Source organism: Acinonyx jubatus, chromosome A1, assembly GCF_027475565.1.
Source record: "Acinonyx jubatus isolate Ajub_Pintada_27869175 chromosome A1, VMU_Ajub_asm_v1.0, whole genome shotgun sequence".
Classification (NCBI taxonomy): Eukaryota; Metazoa; Chordata; class Mammalia; order Carnivora; family Felidae; genus Acinonyx; species Acinonyx jubatus.
The window spans coordinates 137583434-137598285 of record NC_069380.1 but is presented as its reverse complement, the minus strand read 5'-3'; the positions used below and the strand labels follow the sequence as shown (position 1 = coordinate 137598285).

The following is a 14852-nucleotide window of genomic DNA, read 5'->3' as shown; positions in this document are numbered from 1 at the left end:
GTATGTGTATTTTTAAAGAAGCAAATCGGGGGGCGCCTAACTGGCTCAGTTGGTAGAGCATGTGACTTTTGCTCTCAGGGTCAAGAGTTCAAGCCCCCCCGCATTGGGTGTCGAGCTTACCTAATAAAAAAGAAAACTAAAGAAAAAAAGAAGTCACTTGAGAAATATATTGAATAGTGATGTAGGCACTTAACACATTGGGGGAAATGTTTGTGGTGGTATGCAAATTATTGAAGGTTGGGCAACACGAGAGGAAAGTTCAATGGCTTACAGAGAGTGGCACATGTTTCAGTCTCATTGTGCTGTGGACTAGTGGGTGGGCAGACACATGACTTTCACCTGAACCGTATTAGATGAGAAACTAAGCCCTCTCTAAGACTGGTTATTGCCCTAAAATAGTCTTATTCCGGGGGCGCCTGGGTGGCTCAGTTGGTTGAGCGGCCGACTTCGGCTCAGGTCACGATCTCGCGGTCCGTGAGTTCGAGCCCCGCGTCGGGCTCTGTGCTGACAGCTCGGAGCCTGGAGCCTGTTTTGGATTCTGTGTCTCCCTCTCTCTGACCCTCCCCCGTTCATGCTCTGTCTCTCTCTGTCTCAAAAATAAATAAACGTTAAAATTGTCTTATTCCGGGCTATAATCTTGGGTTCTTTATTCAGATCACCTCCTTTGCCTATTTGATAGAATTGTTGTCTTTTTAACAATGAAACCAAAAAACTGCATTTAAAACACGACGTTAGCATTTAAAATCTTTTAAAAACCATAGCATAGTAACAGATGAAAAAGAAAATCACCTATAAACTTGCTGTCCCGTCAAGACTACTTTTTCATTCTGTGTCCACTTTGTATTCTTTGTCTTGACTTTAAATCTAAATCTAAACTTGTAAATAAGTTTTTGGTAGCAGGCTTCAAACATTAACTTCTGTTTCACTCTTTATTAAAAAAAATTTTTTTAGTATTTATTTTTGAGAGAGAGGGAGATAGAGACAGAGCCTGTGCAGGGGAGGGGCAGAGAGAGAGGGAGACCCAGAATCTGAAGCAGGCTCCAGGCTCCGAGCTGTCAGCAGTGAGCCCGATGTGGGGCTTAAACCCAAGAATCATGAGATCATGACCTGAGCCAAAGTTGGACACTCAATCACCTGAGCCACCCAGATGCCCCTGTTTGATTCTTCAGATTCTAATTACTGTTAGCAAGTTAAATTTTTATTCTTATTCTTAAAAAAATTTTTTTTAAGATTTTATTTTTAAGTAATCCCTACACCCAACAAGGGGCTCAAACTCAAAACCCTGAGATCCAGAGTCACAGGCTCCACCTACTGAGCCAGCCAGGTGCCCCCAGCAAATGAAATTTTTAAATGTGTTTCATTCATACATAGCTTGTTCTGGTAGCTAATTTTCAACAGAGTCTTTTGAGTTGGTTTAAGGAAAATGGTATAATAGTAATCTTTCTTGAGCATTGTCTAGTCAGTGGTATGGACCATTAAATGTCTCTTAGGGTGCCTGGTAGTTCAGTTGCCTAAGTGTCTGCCTTCAGCTCAGGTCATGATCTCACAGTTTGTGAGTTTGAGCCCCACTTTGGGCTCTGCTGTAGGTTCGGAGCCACCTTCGGATCTTCTGCCCCTCTTTGTCTCTGCCCTTGCGCGCGCACTCTCTCTCTCTCTCTCTCTCTCTCTCTCTCTCTCTCTCAAAAATAAATAAACTTAAACAAAAATCTCTTAATGCTTTACATGGATATGAAGCTGGAATCTTGTCTACAAGTAAGTAAAAACAGTTACACATTCTCTTAACTAGTGTCCTAATTATGTGTCTTTCATCTACTATTGACCATTTGTTTTGTGTTTTTAGCTTGACCTAAAATTTTAATCTTAATTAGAATAGTTAGATCGGACTATAGAATGTAATGATGTATTTCCTTAGTTTGCTTTTACATACTGACTTTGACAGAGATAGAAAGATAGTCTCAAACTAACAAATAAGCTTGCTTAAGTATTGCTGTTTTATTTTATGATCCTTTTCACCACCATCTTAGTTATATATAGGCTCCTGGTTGGGCTCTCTTAAAATCTTTAGATTTATTTTTCCTTTTTATAAATTGGCTGGAAATCTTGTGGCATTGCTTTCGTCAATAGTTTCACAAATTTATCTTGCTTTCTCCCTTTATTTAGACTTTTACATTTACGGACAGATGGGCTGAATTGGTGTGTTCTATTTCTAGGTTTTGATTTAAAAATCAGTTTGATTAAATATATAAATATACAGCATTATTTGAATAAAATAACAAATATTTGAATAAAATTAGGTTCCCAGTCATTTGTGCACCAAGTTTTAAAGTTCTTAGGATCAAGATTTCAGATTATGGTAAAAAAAAAAAAAGTAAGTTCTCATTATCTTCATATCTTCAAACCTCAGAAAAATATATTTAATTATATATAATTGTTACTGTATGTGTCCTGTCTTTTATGTGTTTATCTCAAATTTCCATTAGATATTCAGTTCTTGGCTACTAATACTTTTGTTGTGATAAAACGTATCTGAAAGTCACTTCAGGGAAAAGTAACTTCTATTTTCTCAGTTGATTTTCTTCTGCCTTTCCCCTTTTAAATTTTCCTTTATCAAAACTGAAGAAGTTATTGACAAATAGAGCAGTTCTGCTCTTCAGTTTTTATTTTGGGTAAATATAAAATAGGAAAATTTTGAAACAAAATTATCTGTACTAACTTTATACTTCCTTTAAAAACTGGTAGCTCCAGGGGTGCCTGGGTGGCTCAGTCAGTTAAGCGTCGACTTCACCACTCAGGGCTTCGAGCCCTGCGTCAGGCTCTGTGCTGATAGCTCAGAGCCTGGAACCTGTTACAGGTTCTGTGTCTCCCTCACTCTCTGATCCTCCCCGCTTACGCTCTTTCTCTCAAAAAGGAAAACATTAAAAAAAATAATAAAAACAAAAGAACTGGTAGCTCAGTATTTGACGTAGATTCTAAGTTTTTATTTAACTTTTTATCATGGAGATTTTAAAGAGTACACAAATAAGCATCCTCTCCACAATGCATCTGACAGGTCTCTTAAGTTTTCTTTTTATTTCATTTATCTCTCTCTCTCTCTCTCTCTCCTCTATTTATTTATTTATTTATAATGGAGTTGTATTTATTTTTTTTATGAGTGGGGGAAAAAGGCAGAGGGAAAGGGAGAGAGAGAAACTTAAGCAGGCTCCATGCTCATTGTGGAGCCTGATGAGGGGCAGATCATGACCTGAGCCCAAATCAAGAGTCAGACACTTAACCAAGTGACCCACCCAGGTGCTGCTCTTAAATTTCTTTTAATTTACATCAGTTTCCACTCTTTTTTTTAAACTCCATTCTCTGTTAAAGAAACTGAGTTCTAAATATGGATGGCTGCATACTTAAGGTTTCATTTCATGCTTGTCTAATGGCTTGGTTAGATTTGGGTCCAGTGTTCTTGTCATATCACGTGAGAATGCATATGTCTGCTCATCTTAATTTTAGTAAGATTGGTCACTGTAGGTATACAGACCTAACACTAATGAGTGCATGTATCCCTACCAAAATAATCATACCCAAATATTCATAGTAGCTCAACTGTCCATCAGTAGTAGAATAGGTAAACAAACTGTATATGGTATGATGGAACACTACATAGTAATAAAAGGGACAAATTAACTGGTCTAACCAACAATATTGATGTTTCATACAGAAGTAATGTTGAGTGAAGAGAGTTAATGCAACAAAGAGCCTGCTGTATGATTTCAGATATAGGAAGTTCAAAGATGGGCAAAATTGTCTGTTTTAGACGTACTCTAAGACCAATGAAATAATACTACCTCATTCAAAACTTTGCCCCCCTCTGATTGAAATAGCTCCCCTTAATCATATACTCAGTTTCCATAGGTATTAGGATATATTTCCATATCTTATTACATTGGTTTGTCTATTCATATGCTTGTCATCACATTGTTTAATGTTTTGATAGTATGGTGCTTTTTTCTGTTGTTTTTTTTTTAGATTTTATTTTTTTCATGTTTGGTTATTTATTTTGAGAGAAAGAGAAACAGAGCATGAGCAGGGGAGAGTCAGAGAAGGAGATAGAGAATCCTCAGCAGGCCTGATCTTTACCTGTGCCGAAATCAAGAGTCAGATGGCTGGGGCACCTGAGTTGCTCAGTTAAGCATCCGACTTCAGCTCAGGTCATGAATTCATGGTTTGTGAATTCGAGCCCTATGTCAGGCTCTCTGCTGTCAGTGCAGAGCCCACTTTGGATCCTCTGTCCCTCTCTCTGCACCCCCCCCCCCAAATACATAAACGTTAAAAAAAAAAGATGTCTAATTGACTGAGCCCCCCTGTTGCCCCTAGATTTTATTTTTAAGTAATCTCTACAGCCAAGTTGGAGCTCAAACTTACAACCTTGAGGTCAAGAGTCACATGCTCCATCTACTGCGCCAGCTAGTTGACACCCCTTTTTGTTATTTATTTTATTTTAGTTTTTAGAAGTAGACTGTGCTCAGTATGGGGCTTGAACTTACAACTTCAAGATCAAGAGTTGTGTGCTCTACTGACTGAGCCAGCCAGGTGCCCCTAAAAGTTTTAAGATAACTTTTTTGTTTTTTTACATTTGTATTTAAATTTTGGTTAGTTAACATACAGTGCCATATTGGTTTCAGGAGTAGAATTCAGTGGTTCCTCACTTACATACAACACCTACTGCTCATCACAAGTGCCCTCCTTCATACCCATCATCCATCTAGTCCATCTCCCACCCACCTCCCTCCGTCAACCCTCAGTTTGTTCTCTATTGTTAAAGAATCTCTTATGGTTTGTTTCCTTTTTTTTTTTTTTTTTAACTCCCTTCCCATATGTTCATCTGTTTTGTTGCTTAAATTCCATGTAGGAGTGAAATCATATGGTGTTTGTCTTTCTCTGTCCGATTTTGGTTGACATAGTATGTTCTAGCTCCATCTATGTCATTGCAAATGGCAAGATTTCATTCTTTTTGATGGCTGAGTAATAGGCCATTCTATGTGGGCGTGCCACCTGCCCACCCACCCCACATCTTCTTTATCAGTCAGTGGACATTTGGGCTCTCTCCATAGTTTGGTTATTGTTGATAACTATGTGTTTTAGTATCTGACAGGGTTCATACTTTTCTCCAATCATTGCTCTGCCTTTTCAGGATTTTTCTAGCTACTCTTGCTTATTTATTCCTTCTTATTAACTTTATAACTTGTTTTCCCTCAGGAAACAATAAAACCCTAAAGGTATTTTCATTAGGATTCCATTAAATTAATAGATTATCTTAGGGAGGACTAATACCTTTTTGGTGGTGAAGCATCCTTTCTAAGAATATGGTTTGTGTTTCCTGTTTGTTCACTTTGTTTCTTATAGTAATGTTTTAGACTTAAATAGGTTTCCTGTTGTTTATTGTTGTTAAATTTAAGCCTATTTTAATTTTTGGTGTTTAAATGGGATCTTGTTTTCTATTTTTACTCATTTTTTTCCATTCATTATTTTTTTTTTACCCGTGGTTATTGTAAATATGAAGGCTTGATTTATATGTTTAATTTTATATCTTGCTATTTGACTATAATTTCATATTATTTGGAATAATTTTTCCATTCTGTGGGATTTTTCAATTAAATAAATTATTTGCAAATTGAGGTAGCAATAGTCTGCTGCTGCAACCCTCACACCCATCCTGAATTGTTATGCCTTAATTGCTTTCTCTCATCTAATTGCATTGACAGATACCTATATAATTTTATATAGTAGTAGTGTCCTTATTTTTCTTGGCTTTAGTGTTTCCCCACTAAAGTGTTGGTTTCTTTTTTTAATAGCTATATATATGAGAGATGTAATTTACATGCTGTAACGCTTACCTACTGCAACTGTACAATTCAGTGATTTTTAAAATAAATTTGTAGGGTTGTACCATTACTATAATCCAATTGTAGAACAGTTTTGTTATTCCCAAAAGTTCTTATGTGTTTGTCCTTTTACAGTGGCTTAAATGTTGGCAGGTATAGGGTGATATATGCATGTGTGTTTATATGTAAATATGTATATCCTATGCCTGTATAAATATATTTTTATCATTTTAAGGAATTATTCATTAATTTCTATTTGTATTAAATTAAAAAAAATTTTTAATATTTACTTATTTTTGACAGAGAGAGAGAGACAGCATGAACGGGGGAGGGGCAGAGAGAGAGAGAGGGAGACACAGAAACCAAAGTAGGCTCCAGGCTCTGAGCAGTCAGCACAGAGCCTGATGCGGGCTCGAACTCACAGACTGCGAGATCATGACCTGAGCCAAAGTCGGATGCTGAACCGACTGAGCCACCCAGGCGCCCCATGTTAAATTTTTTTTAATGTTTATTTATTTTTGAGGGACAGAGTATGAGTGGGGGTGGGGCAGGGAGAGAGGGAGACACAGAATCCGAAACAGGCTCCAGGCTCTGAGCTGTCAGCACAGAGCCAGACATGGGGCTTGAACTTGTGAACCGCAAGTTCATGACCTGAGCCTAAGTCAGACGCTCAACCGACTGAGCCACCCAGGTGCCCCGATTAATTTCTGTTTCATTGCTTGCTTTACTACAAATGAACGTTTAAAAGTTTTATTGTTTGATATACATTTTCAATCAGTGGGCTCAAATTGTTGTCTGTCTTGGCATAGTGAAAATGAAGTTTCCTTGAAGTGTGGTGTTACAATAAAATTTTTTTTTCTATGAGTAAAGAAAGGTAACATTTCGTGTTCTGAAACATTTGTTCCATGTTGTTTGTTGAAGAGGATGGCATTCCCTGTGGATATGCTGGATAATTGCAGTCATGAAGAATTGGAAAATTCTGCTGAAGATTACATGTCAGATCTAAGATGTGGCGACCCTGAAAACCCTGAACGTTTTTCTCTTCTCAATATCACGGTAAGGTGTGCTAAGGTGATTGTTATGAGTCTTTTCAGTTGAGTTTATATGTGAAATCGTATCTGCTTACTTTTTAAAATGTTAACTACTCACTTTTGAAATGTTTATCAAAAGGCTATTGAGTAAAGTGAATAAATATTGATTTGTTAGTATAGCAGTATGATCAAGTTTTAAAAAAACACACTCTACAGGTTATTGCTTAATATTTATATTATGCCTTTAAAATTATATGTAAGTTGTGTAACAGTTTGCTGAGACTGGTTACGGGATTTGAGCTGACTAAATTTAGATTGAGAATTTGTGATTTTAGAAGGTTTTTAAGAAAGAAAAATCAGAACACTAAATTGCACATTTTTGTACCACATCTTCCTTTTCCTAAAGTACTAGAATCAAGCTTTCTAATTAGTAAGCATGATATATTGTGAAAGAAAGATAATTAGACTTGGAATTGTTAGAATTTCACTGTGAACTAGATGGTAGGCAAATTCTCTAACCTTTATAGGCCTTGTAGTTTTCTTCTAGTAAGTGATGTTTAAGGGATTCTTTAAAGTCTCTTCTTGTAAAGCACCAGTATTTTATAATTATCTGAATTGTAGTATCATCTGTAAGTGGGGAATTATGGTCAGATTAATGAAGGTAGGCAAATCTTAGAGTATCATGTATCTCACTGGAAAAACCGATTTACTTGTCTGATGTCTTTTACTATAAAATGGAGTTTTTTGGGGCGCCTGGGTGGCTCAGTTGGTTAAGCGTCCGACTTCAGCTCAGGTCACGATCTCGCGGTCCATGAGTTCGAGCCCCGCGTTGGGCTCTGGGCTGATGGCTCAGAGCCTGGAGCCTGCTTCTGATTCTGTGTCTCCCTTTCTCTCTGCCCCTTCCCCGTTCATGCTCTGTCTCTCTCTCTGTCTCAAAAATAAATAAACGTTAAAAAAAAAAAAAGTTTTTAAAAATGGAGTTTTTTTTCCCCGTGAAATTGTGTAACAGATAATAAACTAGTGTCTTTTTTTTAATGAGTTTATATGTACCATATCATGCCTTTGTTTTTATTCGTATCTGTGGCTAATGTACAATAATAATATTTATTGAAATAAACTTCAGTTTTTTGTCCCCGAAGATAATAAAATGCTTCCAAAAGGGAAGTCTGATATAATTTTTTTTTTAATTTTTTTTTCAACGTTTTTTATTTATTTTTGGGACAGAGAGAGACAGAGCATGAACGGGGGAGGGGCAGAGAGAGAGGGAGACACAGAATCGGAAACAGGCTCCAGGCTCTGAGCCATCAGCCCAGAGCCTGACGCGGGGCTCGAACTCACGGACCGCGAGATCGTGACCTGGCTGAAGTCGGACGCTCTGATATAATTTTTTGACACGAGAAATACCTTCTATGAAATTACATAATTAGCATTAATGTAGGAAAAGTTTAATATTTTGGTAGAAGCATGTTGTTTTTGTCCTATATTTTCTTAATAGACTTTTCACTAATCTTTACTCACTTGTCATTTCAGATTCCTATTAGCCTGTCCAATGTAGGCTTTGTACCTCTTTATGGCGGAGATCAGACTGAGAAAATTCTTGCTCTCTTCGCACCTGAGGACTCACTCACAGGTACCTTTTTTTTTTTTTTTTTGCTTAATAAATGGGGCCACCTTGTATTATAAAGTGTAGATACATTTATCTGTATAAACCTTATCAAATAGTAATATTGTATGCTATAAGACTTAAATGTTAATAATCATTTATTCTATTTTTAGCTGTGGCACTTTACCTTGCTGATCAGTGGTGGGCTATTGATGATATTGTGAAAACATCTGTCCCTTCTAGAGAAGGGCTTAAGCAGGTAACAAGATCCTGTATTTAAAAGTGTTTCTTATGAGGCCATTTCACAGTTTGTTTCCCATTAAACATTGATAGTTCTTAAAGTTATTGAGCACTTCTCCATTTTAGTATGACCAGGTTGTATTAGATGATTAAAGTTTCATTGTTTTGATAAAGCTGGTACTCTGATTGGGCTTCCTCAGTTTTATGTGGCTCTGAATGTATCTGAGAATTGAGTGATGAAGGGTGAGTCTCTGTGGGTTACTTGAACGGTAGTTACTTGGCTTCAGCTTCTGATTTCTGTATAGGGTAGAGAAAAACCTAGTTCCCTCCGTGTGTTTGCTTAGGTTCTCTGCCTCTAGGAGAGACTGACCAGGAACCTTGCCTATCAGTAGGCCCATTTCAGGTGGTCTATTCAAGTGCTCTACACAGTGGAATAGAAGGGAGATCCTCACTAGCATACTTCCAGGCTTTGTCCCTTTTTTTCTGTCCTCGTTACCATCTTCTCATTTCCTTCGAGGAAGACATAGATGACCTGAATTCTGCATGCCACAGTGCTGAATGGGAGAACCAGGCTCTGAGAGGCAGAATTAAGAAACAAAGAGGATCTAACATGATGAAAAGTAATTACCCATAGGTTCAAAAAAATAACTGCACATGTACACTGTGAAGAATAAGCTAAAACAACGCATATGAAAACGATTGGGCTTTAGTTAATTAGAAGTAAAATGAAGGTAAACAAAAAAGCTAATACAAGAACTGAAGTTTATATAGCAAAGCCCGATTGTTGTAACAGTATCTTCAGTGTTTATGTCTGTAGTATCTTCAAGCCCCAGTGGGAAGAGAGATGATAAGGATCTGGAGCATTTCAAGAGTGAGAACTGGAATGGCAAAAGTACCCAAAATTGCATTAGATCAGTCCTTTCTTTCATTCGTTCCTATGTTCCTGTGGTAGGAATTTAGGGGAATGTCATGGCTCTCTTCAATTATTTTTAGACTCTATGGCTCCAGAGTATCAAAGTACAGTCTTTGGCTATAGTCAACTCAGTATAAAGAAGAATTATATACTGGTCAGAGCTGTTCAAGGAAGGAATGGGTTGCCTGGAAAGCAAGTGAGCTTTGTCATTTCGTGTGTTGTTTGTATCTGACCTCTCCTACTATGTAGTATAGTTAAGGGTTTTTGTTTAGTTTTGAGAGGAGTGTTGGTATATGCATTAATGCTTTTTTTCTTCACTCACCTAATTATAGGGCACTCTTGTTTTTCTTCAAGGAGACTTGAGGAGAAATACTTTATGGGTAGTATGTACTCTTGTTTTTAGTGTTGAAAGATGTCTGTGGGAAGAAAACCCCATTGTTTGATGTCAGAAAGTTGGTGAGTGGTCCCTGTGACCAGGTAACCCTGCATGTAGGAAGTGAGGCTCTGTTTCCATTCTGTGACTGCCCCAAGTTTGTTTTTTATCAGACTTGCCTGGTACCACTGTCATCACTCATCTGATCTGGCAGAAGGGTCTGTGGGTATGTATGTGGGGTGAGGTGGGTGTTTCTTATAGTTGTCTAACTATAGACATGACTGTTAAATGAACATTTTACCTAGAAAAAATGAGAGAGATTCCTTTCCTAGGAATATAATTATGGATTTCCTCATCAAGTAAGGTAATGGTTCTTAAAGATCTAGAGGATAACAGGAAGCTTTCTTTTTTTCTTTTTTCTTTTTTTCTTTTTTATTTAATATTGAGACTGGAATGGGGTGAAAAGAACTGAAGCAGTAGAGGTAGCCTGGGTCTGGGCAGCTGGTAGCAGAAACAAAACAGTTGAGCGCTAAGGAAGAGATGGCTAGATCATTGGTACATTGGAAATTAGTTTTTCCTGTTTTAGAATTTTGCTGAGAGGCACTATGTCCATGCCTATGTGTCTGTAGAAATGGATTGTTGTTGGCATGAATGGTTACTCTTATCATCACTTTTACTGTGATGATAAGTTTAAGAAATCATTATTAGTGTATTTAAAGTGCTTTGTGCATGCCAGTATGAGGTGTGGAAGCAGGGAGCAAGGTGGATAGCATCTCTGAATGCATATCATAACTGTTGTGCCTGTGTCTGACTCTCTTTCCAGGTGAGAACTCTTGGGGAGAGAGTGGTACTGTATGTTCTGAATCGAATTATTTATAGAAAACAGGAAATGGAGAGAAATGAGATACCATTCCTGTGCCATAGCAGTACTGATTACGCTAAGATTCTGTGGAAGAAAGGAGAGGCCATTGGGTTTTATTCAGTTAAGCCTACAGGTGAGTCTTTAAAAGTTATTTAAACTACATATTATGGAAGCTTCCTTTTTAGACCCCAACTGTATCCGTATCCTTTTAAATTACTCTTTAGGGTTTAAATTGAGGTGATTTTACTTAGTATTTCTTAGGAGTACTTTGATTCTACCTTTCTGTGTAAAAGAAGATTGTTAGGAAAGTCTTTTGAAAAAAAAACAAAACAAAAATAAACGTTTGACAGAGGGTAAGATTTGTACACATGTGTAAAGAGAGGTGTACTTTGAGCCTCTGATTTGGCTGTCTTGACTTCTTACCCTGCCCTTCTCTCTCTCCCTCTCCCCTCCCCCCCGCCTTTAAATTTTAGTTAGTTAACACACAGTGCAATATTGGTTTTAGGAGTAGAGTTCAGTGATTCCTCACTTACACAACTCCCAGTGCTCATCACAAGTCCTTCCTTAGTAGCTATCACCCTTCCCTTAATTTAAGGTGGTTGTTTGATTCCTGCTGCTGTCACCGTTACAGGCTCCTTTTAAAACCACTCTCTACCTGTGGACCAAATGCATGGCCTCTGTCTGCCTCACACAAGTGATTAAGCCTGATTTATTAAAGGTAGCTTTGCTAATTACCATGAAAAACAATATATTTCGAGAATTTAGACAGTTTTGAAATTGTTAATCTTCTGAAGTTTGGATTTTTTAAAAAGTTTATTTATTTATTTTGAGAGAGAGAGAGAGAGAGAGCGCGCGCGCGCGAGCGCTCGAGCGCACAAGCAGGGGAGGGGCAGAGAGAGAACCGAAGCAGGCTCTGCACTGTCATTTTGGAGCCCAGTGTGGGGCCCGAACTCACAAACTGCAAGATCATCACCTGAGCCGAAATTGAGAGTTGGACACTTAACCAGACTGAGCCCCGAGACACCCCTGAAGTTTGGATTTTTGATCCTAAGACTTAGCTATACCCTATTCCTAAAAGATGGGTGCCACTTCATTTTGCTTTACCTATTTTCCTGCTGTTTCAGTTCCCTGGAGGTACTGAAGCCACAAAGCTCTAACTTGCTTGATCTGTGTATACGTATATACCCACCACATAGCAAAGTCGGCCTGTTCTGTACCTTGACCGGAAGACCTTTCATAGAGAACACTCAGATTAATTTTTGGTCTTTTTTACATTTCACACCTTCCAGATTTAGCTCTTTTTTTTTTTTTGGTCTGATCAAGTTTGGAACTAGCTCATAGACATTTGGAGCACATATTAGCTTATACTTATTTATTTGGAGCTTTCCTTTAGATGAAAGGCACACAGTTAAAGGGCATAACATTGCTCTTTGAGTGTTTCTGATCAGTACCTGATTCCAGGAGCGTGCTTCTCTTCCTTTTTCATGCGCATTTGGGTTCCTTCTCTCCTCGGTGACCTGGCCTCTAGTTTTGCTTGTTCTGGTAGTTAACTAAATATCATATCCTGGAGTTTTCAAGTGCCACTTGTCTACCACTTTTAGCACCTTCTGCAATTTTCTACTGATTGCATTACCTCCTTACTATTTATTTTAGTTCTTTCCCACTTTTAAGTTTTGGCTCTCATCCATCCACCAGATAACAATGAAATTAGGTGTGCTTATACCAGACTTTGAATTAATAACCATTTAATTCAATCTGAAACTATTATTTTTTTTTTAAAGGAAACCCAGGTGTAAAATATTTTGGAAAAATTGCTCAAAACAAATACTAAAGCACTTTCTTTTTATTTTATTTTTTTTATTTTCTTATTTATTTTTTTTGTAATTTAACTTTATTTTTTTACTTCTTAAAGTTTACATCTAGATTAGTATATAGTGAAGCAATGATTTCAGGAGTAGATTCCTTAGTGCCCCTTTCCCATTTAGCCTATCCCCCCTCCCACAACCCCTCTAGTAACCCTCAGTTTGTTCTCCATATTTGTGAGTCTCTTCTGTTTTGTCCCTCTCCTGTTTTTATATTATTTTTGCTTCCCTTCCCTTATGTTCATCTGTTTTGTCTCTTAAAGTCCTCATATGAGTGAAGTCATATGATGTTTGTCTCTCTCTGACTAATTTCACTTAGCATAATACCCTCCAGTTCCATCCACGTAGTTGCAAATGGCAAGATTGCATTCTTTTTGATTGCCGAGTAATAGTCTGTTGTATATATATACCACATCTTCTTTACCCATTCATCCATCGTTGGACATTTGGGATCCTTACATACTTTGGCTATTGTTGCTAGTGCTGCTATAAACATGGGGGTGCATGTGTCCCTTTGAAGTAGCACACCTGTAGCCCTTGGACAAATGCCTAGTAGTGCAATTGCTGGGTCGTAGGGTAGTTCTATTTTTAGTGTTTTAAGGAACCTGCATACTGTTTTCCAGAGTGGCTACACCAGCTTGCATTCCCACTAAAACACTTTCTGATAGAAGTATTCATAATCTATGTATCAGGAAAAAAACTCCCAGTAACAAAAAGATAAAATCTTTATTAAACAAATATGTATTGAATGAAAGCTTTATGATATTACTCTTTATGATTTTTAAGTTAAATAGCATATTGGTATATTGGGATATTTGTTGGGATGTAAAATTAGTTTTGATATATAAAAAGATTTATATATATATTTATATATATACAAAAGTATATATATATACATTTAAAAGGATTTACATATATATTTATATATATAAGGATTTACATGTATTTATATATATAAGGATTTACATATATATTTATATATAAAAGGATTTAGATATGTATTTATATATAAAAAGGATTTACATATGTATTTATATATAAAAGGATTTATATATATTTATATGTATATAAGGATTTATATATATTTATATATAAGGATATGTATTTATATATGCTTTTATATATATATTTATATGTGTATATAAAAGGTTTTATATATATAATAGGATTTGACTGTTTATGAAGTCAAATCCTATTACAGTGTAATGAAATTTAAGAAATGTATAATTTTTTTTTTTGTCTGAAGTACAGAGATCACTGTGGGAGACTTAGAGTTTGTATGGTTTTGGGGTTATGGAGATGTCATTATTAAAAGTAGTTTTTTACAGTAGCTTGTTGTGTGAAATCTGGAACATAACTCAAAGGGAATTCACAGAATTTAATAACATCATCATAACAAAAGATTTTCTGGTCCCTTCTATAGTTATTGAGTATTTTTATCTATTAAAAAAGGAATAGGATTAGCGCTGAACCTTGCCTCATTCTGGTAGTAAGTAATATTCATTAATGGACTTATAAACCAAAAAAGAAAAAGTGAGATACATCTATTTCATTGAAGATACTTTTTGAGTAAAATTTTATTTTTCACCTAATAAGTAATTTTCCATATGTAGAGTACATTTATGTTTTGATCCATTGTGTACTATTATTGATGATGATAAGAACCCAAAATTTATTTTGGTTTTATAATTAGAACTGTATGGTCACAAGAAATTTTAAAAATTTATATTTGTGTACAGGTATGTTTTTGCACTGAAAAACAGTTGAATAATCAAGTATATAATTCAAGAATAAAAGTACATTACATGATGATAACATTCTGTAGAATACATATAAGAGAAATAGAAATTCAAGGAGAAAAAGGAACATCGTAACATTTTTGAGTGTTAAGGAATGGTTAGTTCAATAGTAAAGGAACAGTTAAGGGGATGATAACGGTTATCAAATTGTTAATAGTTTCTAGGGTCTGTTAGATAGATTTATTAAAGTGATATAATTTTTGTTTATCTTTAATATTAATTGTAAAGGGAAAAAATAGTACATTTACATAGAGAATCATGGAAGACACTCTGTTAACGAATAAATCATCGTTAATATCACC

At 36.3% G+C, this 14852-nt stretch overlaps 1 protein-coding gene across 10 annotated transcripts in view; it reads left to right on the top strand.

The window, feature by feature from the left end:
• The window catches only part of FAM169A (family with sequence similarity 169 member A), a 209080-nt gene that overhangs the window by 148519 nt on the left and 45709 nt on the right, over window positions 1-14852 (top strand). For 9 of the 10 annotated variants that reach the window (XM_053223942.1, XM_027040050.2, XM_053223957.1 and 6 more), the window contains 4 exons: window positions 6789-6923; window positions 8429-8528; window positions 8675-8760; window positions 10851-11022. In XM_053223942.1, coding sequence (XP_053079917.1) covers window positions 6789-6923; window positions 8429-8528; window positions 8675-8760; window positions 10851-11022 — 493 coding nt within the window. Of the gene's footprint in view, window positions 1-6788; window positions 6924-8428; window positions 8529-8674; window positions 8761-9987; window positions 10254-10850; window positions 11023-14852 lie in introns of those variants that run through there. The other variant, XM_053223967.1, reaches the window with a different exon arrangement.